General features: G+C 45.6%; 1 protein-coding gene across 1 annotated transcript in view; it reads left to right on the top strand.

The window, feature by feature from the left end:
* The window catches only part of TRIOBP (TRIO and F-actin binding protein), a 525,566-nt gene that overhangs the window by 252,240 nt on the left and 255,058 nt on the right, over positions 1 to 18,268 (top strand). Inside the window, exon 11 of the mRNA XM_086962950.1 lies at positions 8,803 to 10,728. Coding sequence (XP_086819076.1) covers positions 8,803 to 10,728 — 1,926 coding nt within the window. The remainder of the gene's footprint in view (positions 1 to 8,802; positions 10,729 to 18,268) is intronic.

Below are 18,268 nucleotides of genomic sequence, written 5' to 3'. Positions count from 1 at the left end.
TTATTGAATTGCGCACTAGTTGCTCCACGGGCGCCATCTTAGAGTGGTCATTTGTTTACAAAGATTGATTTCCTTATAGTTTCAATCGTTCGACTTTAAAAAATATATAGAATATATATGTATCGAGTCTCTACCTGAGCGTTAGCAAGGGCAATTTGTTTATTTGTTTGTTTGAAAGGAAAAAGGGTTTGTAGTTACGGAGCATCCTAGCTATGGAGGGGTACACTGTTTACCTTGTCAAGGTGGATGTTCTGGTGCAGAATGTTCATTCATACGTGAGGGAGAAATGTGAGCAGAGGACGTGGGAGGGGGGAGAGAAGGGAGGGGGAGGGGGGGAAGGAGAAGAAGTGCCTTGCGGGTTGGCTGATAGCATTCTATTAGAAAGAATGGGGGAGGGGGGGGTACCTGGGTAAGATTCACATTTGGTGTCTGCCCATTTGTATGGTACAATCTTATTAGTACAGTTAACAATCCCTTCCTTGATGAGCTTTTGTAAAAAATGTACAGATCTCAAGGTCTTGCTGTGCCTCTAGTTCAAAGCAGTACAGATTATCATGAATCGTCACAAAAAATGGTACATTTCATTATCCAAGTTCATACCGTATTTTATGCATTGTAATTTACATATCCATCTTGCCTCCCGCTGTCTAAGAAGTACCTCCCGATTCCCTCCTCTTATGAGTGGTTGTATATGTTCCAAACCATGGAACCAAAAATCAGGTTTCCCCCCATGTTTCTCCCAAAAGTGTTTTGTATGAACATATCTGTCGTCTTTATTCAAAATTGCTCTCCTATGTTCCTGGATTCTTACCCTCAAACTGCGTTTCGAGCTGCCAACGTATATTAGTCCGCAGGTACAGCCCAAGATGTATACCACAAAGGTGGTCGCACAGTTTATGAAGGATAAGATTTCAAAGTTTTGTGAGCCATTAAATGCAAAATGCTTAGATTTATCTCGACCGTATTCACAAATGTTGCAATCCCTGCATGTGAAGAAACCGTTTGGTTTTTGTGACAACCAGTTTGTGCTAATGTCTCTATTTGGTTTTAGATAACTAGGGCATAGTTGATTACGTAGGGTCCTGCCTCTACGGTATGTTACTGATGGGTTGGTTCTCACGTGTAACTGCAATCCTGGGACCTCTTTTAGGAGATGCCAATTGCTTTTTAGGATTTTAAATATACTACTGTTGTGTCTAGTATATTTTGTTACAAATCTGACATCTGCACTTGTTTTTAATTTTTTACGTGACTTGGTTTTGAGGGTTTCATTTCTATGGATCTTACATGTCCTGCTCTCTGCTCTGTAGATAACATCCTTGCTGTATCCCCTAGCTTCAAAACGACTCTTAAGTGTTTGCAAATTAGCGTCAAATAGTTCTGCTTCCGTACAGTTTCGCTTAAGGCGTACCATTTCTCCAAATGGTATATTGTTTATTGTGGAACTAGCATGTGCACTACTTGCGTGCAGTACCGCATTGCAAGCGGTATCCTTACGATAAAGGGTACTTTGGATTTTGTTGTTCCTGATGTAAAACTTCAAGTCCAAGAAGTGTATACTCTCTCTACTATATTCTATCGTGAGTTTCACATTCATATAGTTCTTATTCAGGTAGCCAAAATAGTCTAAAAGATCAGTTTCAGATCCTGACCAGAGACAGATGATATCGTCAATGTACCTCCCCCAGAACACGATGTTGTTGGTCCAGGGGGAGGCACTCTGGTTCCATGCATGTTCTCTTTCAAACTGTCCCATAAAGAGACAAGCATATGAGGGTGCAAATTTGGTCCCCATCGCGGTACCCCTCTTTTGGTGGTACCACACATCTTCGAATAAAAAGTAATTTTTTGTTAATACTAGTTCCATCATTTCTAAAACCATTTGGTTTTTATGTAACAAGTCTGCCCCTTCTCTGTCCAGATAGAATTCACTGGCTTTTAGGCCAATGTCATGCTGAATGGAAGTGTACAGACTTGTAACATCTAGAGTGACAAAATAGAGGTCATTTGACCACTCAAAATCTTGCAGTTTGTTCAGAATATCTTTGCTATCTTGAATAAAGGATGGCAGGTTTAGAACATGTTTGTTGAGTTTGAGGTCTATGTATTCGGATAGTTTCTCAGTTGTTGAGCCTATCCCCGAGATAATGGGCCGGCCGGGCGGGAAGGGCCCCCCTTTGTGTACTTTAGGGAGGATATATATACAAGGGGATCTTGGGTTGGAGACCAGTAGGTATTGGTATTCCTGGTCACTGAGTAGCCCCATATCTTTCCAATCTAACAGTTTGGAATTAATTTCTATGGTCAATAACCCAATCGAGTTTTGTGTTACCCGCTCGTAGCACTCCTTATCCCCCAACTGTCTCTCAATCTCATTTGTATAGTCTTTTTTTGTTCATAATCACGATGTTTCCCCCTTTGTCGGCCTCCTTAATTACTATATTGGGGTCTTCTCGTAGTCTCTTGAGAGCATCTCTTTCACCTTTTGTAAGGTTAAAGTCTTTAGATCGTTGTTCACTACTTTCCCTCTCACGTTTGTATAGGCCGGCACTGACTCGCTCATTGAATATATCAATGTTTTGATGGTATGTACCGGGGAGAAATTTTGATTTAAGATGTAATCCACTATCACCAGACATATTTTCAGTAATATTGCATTCAGAGCGGATGGTGTCTAGATCCACCTCCATTTCCTCATTCAGTGTAGTTAAACATTGTAAACTTTTTATCTCGGCGATAGACATACTTGCAGGTTCTACTTCAAACCCCTGGTTCCCAGACAGTGAGTTACACATGGGTTTGTTGCAAAAAAATTCTTTTAATTTTAGCTGTCGCGTGAATTTAAACAAGTCTACATGTACGTCAGAGAAATCACCATCCTGAGTAGGACAGAACCCCAAACCTTTACACAATAAATTCTTTTCATCTGAATCCAAACATCTATCCGATAAGTTGACTATTCTCAATTCCGACTGATTATTCATTTCTGTATCCTTGTTCCCTTCGCTCACAGTTACTGCTTCACTTGTTCTTTGGGTTTGTTCTTCCCCCTTTCTGATCTCCTCACTTGATCTTCTCCCTGTTCTCCTGTTGGACCTTTGGTGCCTCCTGCCCCCTCTCCTTGTCTTTTTTGGTGTTGTACTTTTCTGGCCTGATTCCCACTTATTCTTAGTTTCTCCATTTCTTTCTGAAAAGTGGAAGGGCCTGCTTCTAAAGGGAGTCCACCTAGGGCTGTTGCAGAGGATACACTATCTAGCGAGGAGAGACAGGTGCTACTCACTGATCTTAATTCTTCACTTTCCTCCCTCATTCGTTTCTTAGTAGAGTCGTCTATAGTTATATTATAAAACTTTTTCGCAAAAGTGTATATGCGACCATCACGATAATCTTTGTCATCCCTTTTTATCTTTCTTAGTTTTTTGTCCTTTAAGTAATTTTGATGGTTATCAATTACTTTTTTCAAGATCTCATAGTTTTTCTCGACTAGATCAGGGTTCCCACAGGCCTCAATTTCTTTCACTACATTTTCTATCTCTACCAATAGTTTTGCCCCCTTCTCTTCAGCATGTTTGATTAGTATCTGCATCATAACACATGATGCGCCCTCCAAGTTGGTTTCCCAGTCCTTTAGCAGTTCTTCACTTAAATCCTCAAGGCCCAAAACAGAGCCTGATAGGGACCCGTTTCGAGGCCCCTGTAGGAGAGTAGGATATGCTTCCTATAGTTACCCCCACTTTTTGCTGATGTGTCACTGTTTTCGACTTAGACTGACTTGGATCCTGCTATCCAGGACTCCAGTCAAGCTGCTTTCTCCTCTAAATTGAGTGCATGTTCTTTAGGTACACTCCAGATTGGATATTGGGGAACCCTTATCAGTCCCTGGTAAATGGTATACTATGTACCCAGTGCATAGGGACCCCAGAGGCCTCCCAGGGGCTGCAGCATGTATTGTGCCACCCCACAGAGACCATTCAAACTGACACCACAGGTGTGCTACTACAGCCTGTGGTGCATGCACCCCTTACTTGGATATAGGTTCACTATTCTATTCTAAATCACTGCACAGATAAACCCATCAGTCACCCTTATGGCAGGCCTTATCAATCCTGAAGGCAGGGAGCTGTGTTTTATGTGAGAGGGTGCTCCCGCATGAGCAGAGCCCCTCTGCAGCCTTCGAAACCTACATTCCGAGGTTGTTTGTGATGCAGCCAACCATATATATTTAAGTGCATTATAACCTTGCAGTAAATGCTAACGTTAAAACGGCTGCTTAGAAACATGTTGTGTTTGGTGTCAAATACCTTGGAATCATACCTCCACGCCAGTAACTGGTGTGGGAGGTATGATTCCTCCCTTGTAGATCCACTACTGTGGGTCACTGGGCTACTCGGTAACAGCTTTCTCAACCTGGGCATCACAAAATGGATGCTGCCAGCCACAGACACGCGTCTGCCCTCCTGCTGCTGAGCTCAAGCAGGGGAGGTTGGACAATAGGTTTCCTGTCACAGGGAGGATTGATCAGCTCCCAGACAGGATGTAGTGTATTGGGGCTGGGTGGATGCACTCTAAGAGTGCCTGACAGTCTGCACCGGTGGCACATTTGGTGTCTCTGTGCATAGTCCAGTTCAAACCAGTTGCAGGAGCCATTTGAAGGACTGGGTTCTTTAAGACCCAGCGGTGCCAGGGCACAACACCTGAATCCTTCGTGGGTAACCTGCTCCGGCGTACGAAATGACAGAGACACGGGACACTTCCTTCGGCGTCAAAGATTCAAGGTTTATTTGCTGCAGGGAACACAGAAATCACAGGAAGTACATCGAGTGTAGTTCGGGGAGACTGCTTCAAATTGGTTCTGTGGATCGCTCCTTTTATACAGTTTTTACCCATAGAGTTACATTGAACACAAAAGTTTACAACCCGGTTCCCACCATTATCCCCTAGAGGGGTCGCCTTGGTCACTTTAATACACATGAGGTCCGGAACATAAGTGCGGAAACATTTGGCGGTTCCCAACTGTAAAAACCCATCTTCCCACCATTAGCGAATTCCAATCAGCAGTAAAACAGATCGAAAATAGGAACAAGGACAGGTGCAAAGGAAGACGGAGACAGTGGGGAGATCGGAAAGGGTGTAAAAGGGGAGGTATTGGGAAACACGAGATACAGGCATCAAAGGGACGTGCCTAATGAGATGCACGGCTGAGACAATAAGTCCGTGCGGCAAGATGAGCCTCGAGCAGCACCATCTGCTTTACAGTAGCATCCCCCTCGTCATAAAGACACTTACAAAGAACATGTGTCTTCCGCAAATATCTTGGGAGTCCCAGGGTCGTGAAGCGGACAACGTCCGTTCGCTGGCTACTTGAGGGCAAGAGACAAAATGGATGCCGTATCTAAGATGGAACCCGTGGGTACAGATGAAAAACCCACATAACAAACGAACGGTTTAAGTTAGCACAGCGAAACTGCGCACACTTACTAAACTCGTCATTTGCGGTTCATAGATACCAGACTCGACCATATTCGTGCGAGTCGGAAACACCACTTACAATTGTCACGGAACCTCACATTTGCTCCTGCTCTGGCCCGAAACTGAACAAAGGACATGGGTGTAACCACCCCTCTGTCCTGACCCTCCCATATGTGGGTCCCCAGAGTTTTTCCCACCCCTTCCTTGGGGATAAAGTAGGAACCCTGACTACAGGACTTTAGATCTTACCTGGACTAAACTCTGCAAGCAGAAACCATGTACTTCGACGATCTACACTAAGCTGAATGACTAAAGAATCTCCCTTGGAGTAAAGGAGTTACTACCCCGCAAGGCAGGCACCTTTAACACATCTGACCGGTTTGCATCTCCCAAGCTTCTGAGGACTCCGAAGATTTCTGAAACACAGGAGGTGGGTTCCTGAGCGTCCCTAAGGTCAATCTACCCTCTCAGCAATTCTGAGACCAGTATCCCTCATGGGGACCATGCAACCCGAACCCCTGTGCACAGTGTACTTTTGCAGCAGCATATGCTTTTTGGAGATCCCTGAGGCTGTGCTTTGGGCTACATGTAGGCCTGACCCCGAGCAGTAATTGAACTGAAGATTTCCGGCCTATACTCCACAAGTATTCCGTGGGCTGGTATTTTGTGATTCAGCTTGAGGTCCCTTTGCGATTCATGGTCTGTTGGCCTGTGGGTCCCTGTGAAGGTAACTTTAATTTCTCTTGGGCTTCTCTGGTTGCTCCAGACGTGCCCTGACTCCCCATAGCTTGGAGAGTCTCCTGGATCTTGCTGATCCACACTGGTACTGGTTTCCTCTGCTGACATGGGTTGCATTTACCAAGGCTTGTGGGTGTTCAATCCGGACACTGACCCCTCAGCACTCATCCTTTTTGGGACAGCTCACCTCCGGACTTTGGTCGTTGTCGTCTCCTGGTCCCTGTGGCTGCAGAGTAAAGCACCCCGTCATCTCTCCTGAAGCACCCAACATCGTTGGGCATTCGTCTACCGAGCCCCTGGTCACCCTGAAGTGACTCAGACTCTGCCCCCTCTGCTTTCAGGTTCTTCTCACCTAGAATCCAGGCTTGGATTCCACCTGACACTATTCATCTTCCCGGCAGCAGCACTTCTTTGGGTCACACCATTGAAAACGACTTAGGTTTCCGGCATCACTTGACACCTATGCACCCGGCTCCCCTGGGAGAGGTAACACGGGTACTCCGGTACTCACAAGGGTGCTGGCCTTTTAACCTTCAAAGGGTTTGCTTGAAGTCCTCTCCGAAGTGTCCTTAAACTGCAATTTTTCAACCACGTCTTTCCCATAGAGTTGTACGGAGCTCGCGTCTGTGTTCTCACACTGCACCCGTCCTCCATGGGTCCCCTGCGTCACTACTTTGGGTGGTTACTTGGGGTCCCAGCAATTCTACATGCTCTAGGCACTGTGCCTAGTTAAGTCGTGGCTGTTATACCACTTTCTTAATATATGGTTTGGTCTTCCCCTGGAGCCCACTGTGTATTGTGCTATTGATTAATAATTGTGTGCCTTTTGCCATAATCTCGTATAGAGATTAGTAGATAGTGTTTAGTAATAAAAACATATATTTTATATATCTCATGTGTGGTTCTCCTTTCATTTGGTTATTCAGGAGGTTCTAATCTGGTAAAACAAGCTGCTTTACATTCCTTCCAGACTTCGCCTGAAGGCTGCTTTCCACAGCTACCAGTAGGATAGCTTTCTTTAAAGGTTGTCTTTGACCTTATCATCAATAAGGGTTGTTTGGACTGGTGCAAGGTGCCCACTTTAATTAGTGGACAGCATATACCAGGCCAACTTCTCACAGCCCCCTTTAAAACACTGCTGGTGCTCAGCACCGGTGAGACCCGGCCCACTTAAAGCCCTGGTGCCACCCTGTGTCACACAATATTGGCCACCCGGTGAGGAGCCGATATCTCACGGTGGCAGGGTAAACGAGCTGAAATCCACTGTACTGTAAGTAGTGGTTTTCAGCTCTTTTTCCGAAACTTTAAACTGCAGGCGGGCAACATGTGGTGTGAATACACAACAAGACGGCGGCACCAGCCTCAGCAAGCTTTTTTCTTTCTTTTTTCTGAGGAGGGGGTTTGGGGGCGGAGTGGGTTTCATAAGTGCCTCGTAGGTACTTCTGTGCACGAGGTCCCTCCCGATTCTTGGCCCGCCCCTTTCTCACACAGTGAGATTGTTCTTTAAGATGGCAGTAATTAATGCATGCACAGCCCTTTGGAGGCAGAGGCAGAACTAACCTTTACCTAGAGAGCATCATGGGCAAAAACAGATTAGGCTCCGCCTTCTGCTCATTCTCCTTAACTGTGTTGAAGAAAATGGGAGGGTAGAAGGAAGGTGAGGAGGGCAAGAGAATGGAGAGCCATGAGAAGAAAAGCAGTCATAATGCCAGGGGCGTAGCTTGGTCAGTTAGATTGTGGGGGTGAGCTTTAGATTTCCCTATGATCACCCTAGCAGATAACGTTAAAATACATTATACGACAAGCAGGGCTTCTGAGAGGGGCTTAAAGGGCAGCAAAAAGGGAGGGGAATGCAGGCTAAGTGAGAGAAACACAATATTTGGTAAAATAATGTCTTTTAGGACATTCAAAACGGGAGATATATGAGTGTGTGTTTTTTTTGTCAGTGTGCGCATGAAAAAATCCCAGGTGTGATCTGACAGACACCTCACCAGACCAGACTGAAAGTACCTACACCCAACTATTCATAGGAAAATACATTTATTGAGGGGGTGGTATAGCACCCCAAACAACCCCTCTGAAGCTACGCCCCCCATAATGCAGATAAACGCACCAGCACCATAGAGAAACAGAGTTTAAATGCACTTTTCTTTGGAACTACAGTGGAAGAAAATTGCTGCCCCTCTAAAGTACTATGCCCAAGGGTCCAGCTTGCACAGGCTAAAGGCCCTCCCTGGGTGTAGAGATGCACCCAAACAAAACAGTCAATGGCATTAGGTGCAATAGAAATACTCCTCTGGGCTGAGCTAAAATGTGATTGGCAAAGTCTCAAGCCAATGGCTAAAAGAGGCAGGTTTATAAAAGCCAGTGTTTAAAAGGGGCATACAAATGACTCATAGTATTTATTGGAAGCAATCGTTATTTTTAGACAGCTGCACTGTCAAACTCGGACCTAAAACTTTGAATAGACTTGTCTTTACACAGCCCTCTCCTGTATCAAAGATACTGGAACTTTTTGTGCAGGTTAGCATTTACAAAGCAGACTTTCTTGAATTCACCACCCAAGCATATTTACACCCTGTTGTTTTTTTGCAGGTCGAAGCTGGTGGGTCCCCCTCCAGAGGCACTGTGCGGTCATCTTCTACTTCAAAGGACCAGTCTCCATCCTGGGCAACTGGCCAGCCCCTCTTAAGGACTACTGACCAGACTCCCTCCAGAACCCCACACAGATCACTATCCCGATCCTCAGACCAGTCTACTTTCAGGGTGTCTGAACAGTCCCTCTCAAGATCATCTGACCGCTCCCCTTCTAGAGTGAGTGACCAGTCTCTGTCCTGGGCCTCTAGCCGATCTGCCTCCAGAACCTCTACTCAGCCTACCTCTCAGATGACTGGACGGTCAGCCTCCAGGACCGCTGACTTGTCTACCCCTGTGACCACTGGCAAGTCAGGTTCCAGGACTTCTGACCGCTCCCCCTCCAGAGTGTCTGACCGGAAGCCCATGAGAACCGCAGATCAACCTCTTGCCAGGATAATTGGTCAGTCTCTTTCAAAGGTATCTGACCGTTCCCACACCAAGGCATCAGACAGGTTGCTCGCCAGGACATCAGACCGGTCTCCTTCAAGGGTTTCTGACCACCCACCTTCCAAGACATCAGACAGGACACCCTCCAGGACATCAGATAGGTCCCCTTCCAGAGTTTCTGACCGGTCTCATGCAAGGACCCCTGAGCAGCCACTTTTCAGAACAACTGGCCGATCTCTCTCTAGGACTGCAGATCAGTCAACCTCGAGGGTGTCTGATCGATCCCCCTCCAGAACGTCTGACCGGTCCCCCTCCAGGAAATCTGACCGATCGCTTTCCAGGACCCCGGAGCAGCCACTTTTCAGAACAACTAGCCGGTCTCTCTCTAGGACCGCAGGTCAGTCAACCTCGAGGGTGTCTAATCGATCCCCCTCCAGAGCATCAGACCGGTCTCCCTCCAGAGCATCTGACCGGTCTCCCTCTAGAGCATCTGACCGGTCTCCCTCCAGAGCACCTGACCGGTCTCCCACCAGAGCACCTGACCGGTCTCCCTCCAGAGCATCCGACCGGTCCCCCTCCAGAGCATCTGACCGGTCCCCCTCCAGAGCATCTGACTGGTCCTCTTCCAGGGTGTCTGACCATTCACCCTCAAGGACCTCTGAGCAGCCACTTTTAAGAACTGGCCGTTCACTCTCACGGACCTCAGGCCGGTCCCCCTCATGGGTATCTGACCGATCTCCCTCCAGAGTGACTGACAGGTCACCATCAAGGACCTCTGAAGGACCACTCTTGAGAACTGGCGGATCACTCTCCAGGACATCAGACCAATCCTCTTCCAGAGTGTCAGATAATTCCTCTTCTATGATGTCTGCCAGATCTCCCTCCAGGGTGTCTGACCAATCCTCCTCCAGGGTGTCTGACCAGTCCTCCTCCAGGGTGTCTGACCAATCCTCCTCCAGGGTGTCTGACCAGTCCCCCTCCAGGACATCTAATCAGTCCCCAACAAGTATATTTGACCAGACTCCCTCAAGGACCTGTGAGCAACCGCTCCTCAGGCGAATGGGTCGCTCTCTTTCTAGGGGTACTAATCAGTCAACCTCTAGAGTGTCTGACCAGTCCCCCTCCAGGATATCTCACCACTCCCTGTCCACAGAGCCAAACCTTCCACCCTCTAGGGCACCTGTCCAGCCGCTCTCTAGAGCATTCAGTGCTACTCCCTCACGACAACTTGACAGGCAGCCTTCTGACCACTCAGGTGTGCCCCCACCTGGACAGTCTGAAAGCTTCTTGGCAGAGCAATCCCAGTGGCACCATGGCGATGATGAAGAGAGACTCCTCTCCAAGCAGACCACAAGGCTAGACTCTCAGCCATCAGACGGACTACTCTATCAGCAGACAAGGGGAGGGCTATCACAATCACTGGAGAGACCTCCATCACGACAATCAGAACACAACGAGGCGGCTCAGTCTCAAATGAGCATGGAGAAGATTGACAAGGTATTTGTCTACATAGAAGTGTCAAAAGCATTGCTTAATATGTATTTCTCTCCATGGTTGCAGCCTGCTCCTTCCTCAAGATCTCTACACAGTCTAAGCCTGTCCCTCTAAGAACTCTTGAACATCTCTCCACAGCCAGAACAGGTCACTGCCTGACCATCTTTCCATAGCCTGTCACTTTCTGAATATCTCTCCACACTCTGAATATGTCACTCAATTTGTTCAGCCTGCCACTCCATAAAAGTAGTTGCTTTTAAAAGCACATCTCTCTGTAGACAGTGCTTTAAGTGGACTGAAAAATGTGAGGGGTATCAAATGAGAGTGCAGCCTAGAGAAGCATAACTAGGAAATGTTTGAGAGACTTGGCCTCTCTACTTAAGAGCTTGTTTAATACATGTATCCTAGCAACACTTATTGTCTTCACTGTCCATGGTCCTGATCCACCAACTCCTGGTATTCCTGGTTCCTCCTGTTCATCAAGTCGTCATGCTCCTGGTCTTTCTGTTATCCTCCTCGTTCATGTCTCTATCCTCCCCAAGTATTCCAGAGTCTCCTAGTGGTCCAGTCTTAGTTCTCCTGGTAGCCCTAGTCCTTGTGGTCATAGTCCTCCTTCCCTGGCACTGCTTGTCCTACTAGTCAAAGTCCTCCTGGTAAAAGTCTTCTTGGTCTTCCTTGTCTTGGTCCTTCTGGTCCTGGTCCTTTGGGTGCTCTCGGTTGTGATGTTCTTGATTTTTCTTCTAGTCCTGGTCCCCCTAATCCTCCTTTTCTTCTTAGTCCTTGTTCTGGTCCCTCTATGTGTCCTCCTGGTCTTTGTGGTGGCTCCTTTTCCTCCTGGATTTCCTTCTGGTTCCCCTTCCCCATGCCCTCTTCATACTGGTCCTCTTGGTGGTAATGGTTGGCCTAGTGGCCCTTTCTCTTGGTTCTCTTTCTTCTGATCCTGCCTGAACTTCTTGTCTTGGCCCTATTGGTTTTCTTATCCTGGTCCATCTAGTTCTGATTCTCCTGGTCCTGATCCTCCTGGTGGTTCTGCTCCTGATTGTTCTTTTGCTTCCGGTGGTCCTGGTCTTCCTGGTGGTCTTGGCTCTCCTGCTAGTCCTTGTCATCGGTTTTCTGGTCATCTTGGACCTTTTGATCCTATTGGTGTTGCTGCCCTCCCCTGATGGCCATGGTCCTCTTAGTGATTCTGGTCTTAGTGTTCTTATTGGGTTTGGACATGGCCCTCTTGATTTTGGTTCTACTGGTTCTGGTCAGCTCGTTTCTGGCCTGCTTGGTTCTCCTGGTGACCCGGTGTATATCATTTAGTATTGTTAGTCCTCTGGTGGTCCTTCTGCCCCCTACTTCCTCCTCCTGGCTCTCCTCCACCTGTTCTTCTCATCTTCCTCCTGGTCTTCCTCCTTATTCTTTATCCTCTTGGTCCAACACCTCCGAGCCATCTGGTCTTGTTCCCCCCTATCCTGCTCCTACAGGTTTCCTGTCTCCTCCAGGTGTTCCTGGTCCACCACCTGGTTTTGGCCCTTCCTGGCCTTGGCCCTTCTCACTTTCCTGGTCTTCATGGTAGATATCCTCCTTGTCGGCCTGCTGTTTCTCCTCCTTCTGGAGGTCTTGATGCCTCATCTTCCATCCCCTACTTCCCTCCCTGTTTCCCTCTTCTGGTTCTCTTTCATCACTCTTTCATCCTTCTGGCCCTCATCCTCCTGGCCATGTGGTCCTGATGGGCCTAGTCCATGCCTTGCTGGTGGTTCTGGTCTTCTGCATTCTCTTGGCCATGTTCCACCTAGTCTTGCCTATCCTGTCTTGCCCCATGCCCACCTAGTTCTGGCTTTACTGGGCCTATGATCTGGATAATCCTTGTCGTCCTGCTGTTCCTCCTGGTGGGCCTGATCTTCCTCCACCCTGGCTTGGTCTCCATCTTCCACCTCAAACCACTTGCCCTCATCCTGTTGGGCTTGGTCCTCCTGGTCCTGCTTTGCCTAGGCATGGTCCTTTTGGTCCTATATTCCTGCTCTTGATGGTGCTGCTATTGGTCTGCCTGGTATTCCTAGAGTTCATGGTCCTCCTGGTGGTTCTGATTCCACTCCTGTCTTCTTCTTTCCCTCCTATTCTTCATTCTCCTACTCGCCCTTGACTTCATCTTCCTGAACCTCTTTCTCATTGTTTGTCCTATTCTCATGGTGGTCCTCCTCCACCTGTCCCACCCCGCAACCATACCCTCGCAACAACTGAAGTCTGCTCGGTATGACCTCTAAGCAGAGAAGGTCTGAGAAGACTGGAGCACCTAATGTGACTCTACTAGCCACTACTCCCACTACTGTAGCCACTAGTGCGATGCAACCACGACATTGCGAACATGATCGATGAGGGAGACTCGCAAGGGTCTCGCCCAGTCCTTCACGAGGGCAGGCACAAATACTGTAATGCTATGAGATTAGTGCCTCAGTAACCAAGCCCATCACTGGTTATCATGAGGATGGCACTGCTGAATGTCACTGACTAGCATAATAAAGGCACAGCCTGCTGAACCCTTCTGGTACTGAAAGTAGGGCTCAGTTTACATGCGTAATGATCTCACAGAAATGTTTCAAATGATCCAGCTAGTGATGCATGGTACTTAGCAGAGCTGCATTATCTGTGAAGACTTTCTTGGTGAGAAGCCAGTGTGTGTCTCGAAGACAGCTGGTATGCAGGGGCTTTAGTACACAAACAGTCATATGTACTAACAACTGGTTTGCAAAAAACTGTAGCAACTTGCACACTAACTTTTTGCAAATCGATTCCGATTTTGAAAATCTATTCTGACTTTGTGAATCAAACTATGTACTAATAGGTCAGTTCTCACAATTCCTATTCGAAGTGGGTTGCTATTCAACCAACCTCATGAATATTAATGCGGTAGGTCACAAATTGTAAGTCACTCTAATGAGACCCTCACAGGGATGGTGGCATGCTAGGGTCAGCAGACCACAATGTCTGTGATCCCATTTAAATAAACCTGTCTTAATGCAGTCCATTTTCCTAAAAGGAAAAGGGCTGCATTTAAAAAGAAAAGTTTACTTTTTAAAGTTTTGTATGAGAGTTTGCAGTGGTTCTGTGGACCACTACTTACTCCCCACCAAACTTTTTTTGACATTCACAAAAGGGAAGGGGTCCCAAAAAGACCCCTTTCTTTTTATGAATGATTAACCACTTCCTTTGAGGTGTCTGTAGCTTTTCAGTGGTTGCAACTGGAATTACAGTTGCAAACCATTAATCCATCTGGTACTGAATCACAATTAGGAAAGGATGCCTTAAACATGTTGCTTCCAAATTACAATTCGGTATCCATTTCTAAATTCCTTTTACGATTGACTAAGCCTTAACCAAATCGCAAAATGGGATTAGTTAATACCAAAAAGTCCTTTTACGGTTGCAAGCCCTCTAAATTTGCGAACTGCAGGGTTTGTGACTGCAAAGTGGCCTACTACATGTGGCTCATAGTGTGTTGGTAAAGGCTGCTTCGGAAACACGATTACACCTTTAGAGAAGCCAATCAGGAAGAATGTGAGTAATGTAAGTGATGCAGCCATAAACCGGATGTATGACATTACAACGCATGCTTTTACCACGCATGCCTTTACAACGTGGTTTTTACAACGCATGCCTTTACAACGCATAGTGCTTTGGGGCGCTGGATAGTGAATAGTTTAATTTACTATTCCAACTCCAGTCCTCGTGGATAGTAGGGAAGGTGTTGGATAGTAAATGAAACCTATTCCCTATCCTAGAGCGCCCCCCAGCACAATGTGTTGTAATGGTTTGTGTTGTAAAAGTTGCGTCGTAAAGGCACTGCGTGGTAAAAGTTGCGTTGTAAAGGATGTTTCCCCATAAACCAGAAGCGCACCAGTTGCAGGAAGGCATCTTTCAGACTGTGCCAATACATTTACTGTGTTTAATAGCCATTGTACCTCTAGGCCAATAACTTATTTTTTACATTTCTGGATTTTAGTTCTGAGCTGGAGGCCATCAAAAGAGAGCTGAGTAGGAATTCATTACAACCCCTGTTTTGCTCTTGTGCCAGTTATCAGCGCCAACAGGACCCAGTCGACCTGACCTGAAGCCAGGGCTGCTGTAGCCCCTGTCTGTCCCTTTCTGTAGAATACATTCCCTTTTATTTATTATTTGAATTTATAATGCGCAGCAGCTACCCAAAAAGGGTTTCCCGGCGCAACCGCATGTCCGAGGTGTGGCTGAAGCCATAGTGGCCGGATAATCCCCTTTGTAATAATATTTCTTCACAATACTGTGTGATTTATGCAATTCAAGATTTAACAAAACTAAAATGAAGAAGAAAGAATGACGAAAGCTAACTATGCAGAAAAAGCATTATGAAAATAAACAGAAACATTGTAGGAGCAATAACAGGACACTGTCAGATACTGACTATTGATGAATGTGAATTAATAGAAAAACAAGAACTGAAAACCCATACAGAAGAAAACCAAATCATAGAAAAAATATTTTAGGGATAGACAGTCTTAAGGAAATACAAGAAACTAGAAAAATAAAGGAAACATTTTAGGAAAGATAATTTTGTGGAAAAATAGAAAATGATATTGGTGGAGTTTAGAGGTAGTGAGGGTTTTATATGCTCCGGGATAGGTTATGTTTAGGGGTGATTTTTTATGTTTTTGTTTTAAACGGGTGAGGGATAGGCAAGTTCTGGCTTAGAAGGTTTTTTTTTTAGGTTTCGCGGACAGGTCGAGTTTAGAGGTTGTTAGGTGTCAGGAATGGCTGGTGTTTAGGAGTGTTGAAGGCTTTTTAGGGTACACGGATGATTGGAATCAGGTTTGTGTTGAGTGTAGGAGTTTTAATAGGTTTTTAGGGCTCACAGATGGGCAGAGTTTAGGGCTGGAGGGAATTTTTAAGGTTCAGAAATGGGTAGAGTTTAGCGGTGCTAAAGGATTTTTAGGGTTCTGGAATGGGTAGAGTTTAGAAGGGAATTTAAAGGGTCTGGGGTGATTGTGTTTAGGGGCAGTGAGGAGTTTTTAGGGATCTGGGATAGGTGTTTAGAGTTGTGATGGTTTTTTTAGGGGTCAGGGTTGATGGTATTTAGGGCTGGAGGGGGTTTTTTAAGGTTCAGAAATGGGTAGAGTTTAGTGGTGCTAAAGGATTTTTAGGGTTCTGGAATGGGTAGTGTTTAGAAGGGAATTTAAGGGGTCTGGGGTGATTGTGTTTAGGGGTAGTGAGGAGTTTTTAGGGATCTGAGATAGGTGTTTAGGGTTGTGTTGGGTTTTCTAGGGGGCAGGGTTGATGGTATTTAGGGTTGGTGAGGGTTACTTTTAGGGTTCAGATATATGGTAGTTTTGAAGTAGTAAGGGAATGTAAGGGTTAAGTTATGGGTGGAGGTTAGGGGTAGTGAGGGAGTTATAGGACTCAGGCATGGGTGGAGGTTCGCATGATGAGGGGTTTAAGAGTCAGGGATGGATAGTGTTCAGGGGTTGTGGGGGGGTCTGGGAAGGATGGTATTTAGGCGAGGGTGTGGGCTCAGTGAATTAAAAGCATCCAAAGTAATTGCTTTACAATGTAAATGATATAAAACTGAAATAACGTCCCTTGGAGTTAAGCACTCAAATAAATACCCCCAACAAATGTTTCTGAAAGTAAGACCTGCAATCATTACATTTATACCTTAAAACAATCATGCATAAGTTAATTTCGAGAAAAAGAACATTCTATGAATTGGTTTCTATGAAATGGTAAATGCCATTCACCCTGTAATGTCCAATAAACAGTTAAGGTGAGATGATTTATCAGTAATGGTATTCTGCGAAATAGATTTTCTATGATATCACATACAACCACTGACAATAGGTAACAATGGCAGGAACCTGCACCAGATCTTAGAAAAACTTGCATCTAGCTTGTTAGAAGTCCTTTTTCCATTGGAAGACGGGCTGAGAAAAGCCAGTCCATTTTATATTTTTAAGTAGATAAAGAAAAATAACTATAAAATTACAGCCTCAACTGGCAAGAAGAAATACTTTCTGTTATTGCAAGGCAGAATGAGCAGGATACGGACATAAAAAAAAATAAGAGTCGAGGCGAGGGTGAGGCAGGGTACAATAGTTTTTACCTGTTTAAAAAAGAGGAACGTGTGTCCAAATGCTGTACCCTTTATTGTAGGGTTCATCAGTGATGAATCTTTATAGTGGCTTTACCCTTGATTCTTGTCACTTAGAGCTTCTCTGTACAGCCATGGCCTGTTTAGAGCTGCAGAAGTAAGTCTTGCTTGAAGACAATCTCAACATCGCCCCAGTTTGTTTGTCCTTGTCACACTAATTCCTACTCTAACATTTCTACCCAGTCACTCCCTCTACATCCGTAGTAGTCTAGAATATCAAGGAGGGAATATTGAGTTACCAGAATATTGCAGTCAAAATATCCAGGGCCAAAATACCTCAACCTCTGTGGAGTTTTTATGTCACTTCAGAACCCTGCAAACTCCTCCCAGGCCCAATAAAAACATCAGGTGTATAAGTGCATTGCTTATTACTCAATGTGCTGCTCCCTGGTTGGGGAGGGGGGCAATGTACAGCCTTTGGGGAGTTATTTCCAGCAGCCTTTCCTTTAACACTGACCCTACCAAGTGTATAAATTTGTCACATTTTGCCATATCTGACACTATTTCCAAAGAGAATATGAGATTGTGCGCCTCTGTGACAGTACGTATGCCATGATGTAAAAAAGATGGCCTCAGAAGCATACAATGGGCGTTGTCTAAAGCACAGCAGGCGAACCAGCGACTCTTTTTCGTAGTCACACAGTCTGCAACCTATGATATTTGAGAGCGATTTCCGGCCGACATTAAACTCTCTTATTGGAAGGGGCATCAACCCATTTCAGGCAGCGTTTGCCCAGTGCTTGATGCAGATACTGTTGACTAGTTTGGGTTTAGTATGAGGTTATTATTGGGGCATATGTGCCTTTTTCCAATAAGGCCTTGAAATTGTTTTCTCGTGACAGCTGATTCCGTATTGATGGCAATTTTGATACCAGAGTAATATATGATGTTTTGAGACACATTTTCTAAGGCTAGTTGTAGCTTTTCCACCGCTGTATTTATATAGTTATGCCATGGGTTGCTCCCAGTTGTAAACATAGTTTGTAAAATCGCCTTCATAGTATTTTCAGGAGCTGCTGTTATCTGAAAGAAATATTTCGCTTGAACGGCCATACATTCGAGTTTTTGGAATACAAGGCCAAACTTGTGTCTAGTTAGAGTATTTTGCTTGCATGTAGGTAGTTCGCTTGCAGGAAAGTATACACGCTTGTAACCCATGCATTGTAATTTGTGTACAGAAACGTAAGGCCAAAAATCACATTATCATTTTTAATGTACTGCGGGTCGTAAGAGTGGCCTTCAGCACCGTAAGCCAACACTTGATGAAAACAAGCGCCTTCAAAGTTCTCTGGGACAAGTCTCCGGACGGAGGGGGCTGACAAGGAATGCTTCCACTAGGCCGGATTATCGCATTCAGTTTTATTCAGGAATAAAGTGATTTTC

Source organism: Lissotriton vulgaris, chromosome 1_1 (assembly GCF_964263255.1).
Source record: "Lissotriton vulgaris chromosome 1_1, aLisVul1.2, whole genome shotgun sequence".
NCBI classification, from domain to species: Eukaryota; Metazoa; Chordata; class Amphibia; order Caudata; family Salamandridae; genus Lissotriton; species Lissotriton vulgaris.
The sequence above is the reverse complement of the archived record's forward strand: the minus strand, read 5'-3'. Positions and strand labels throughout refer to the sequence as shown.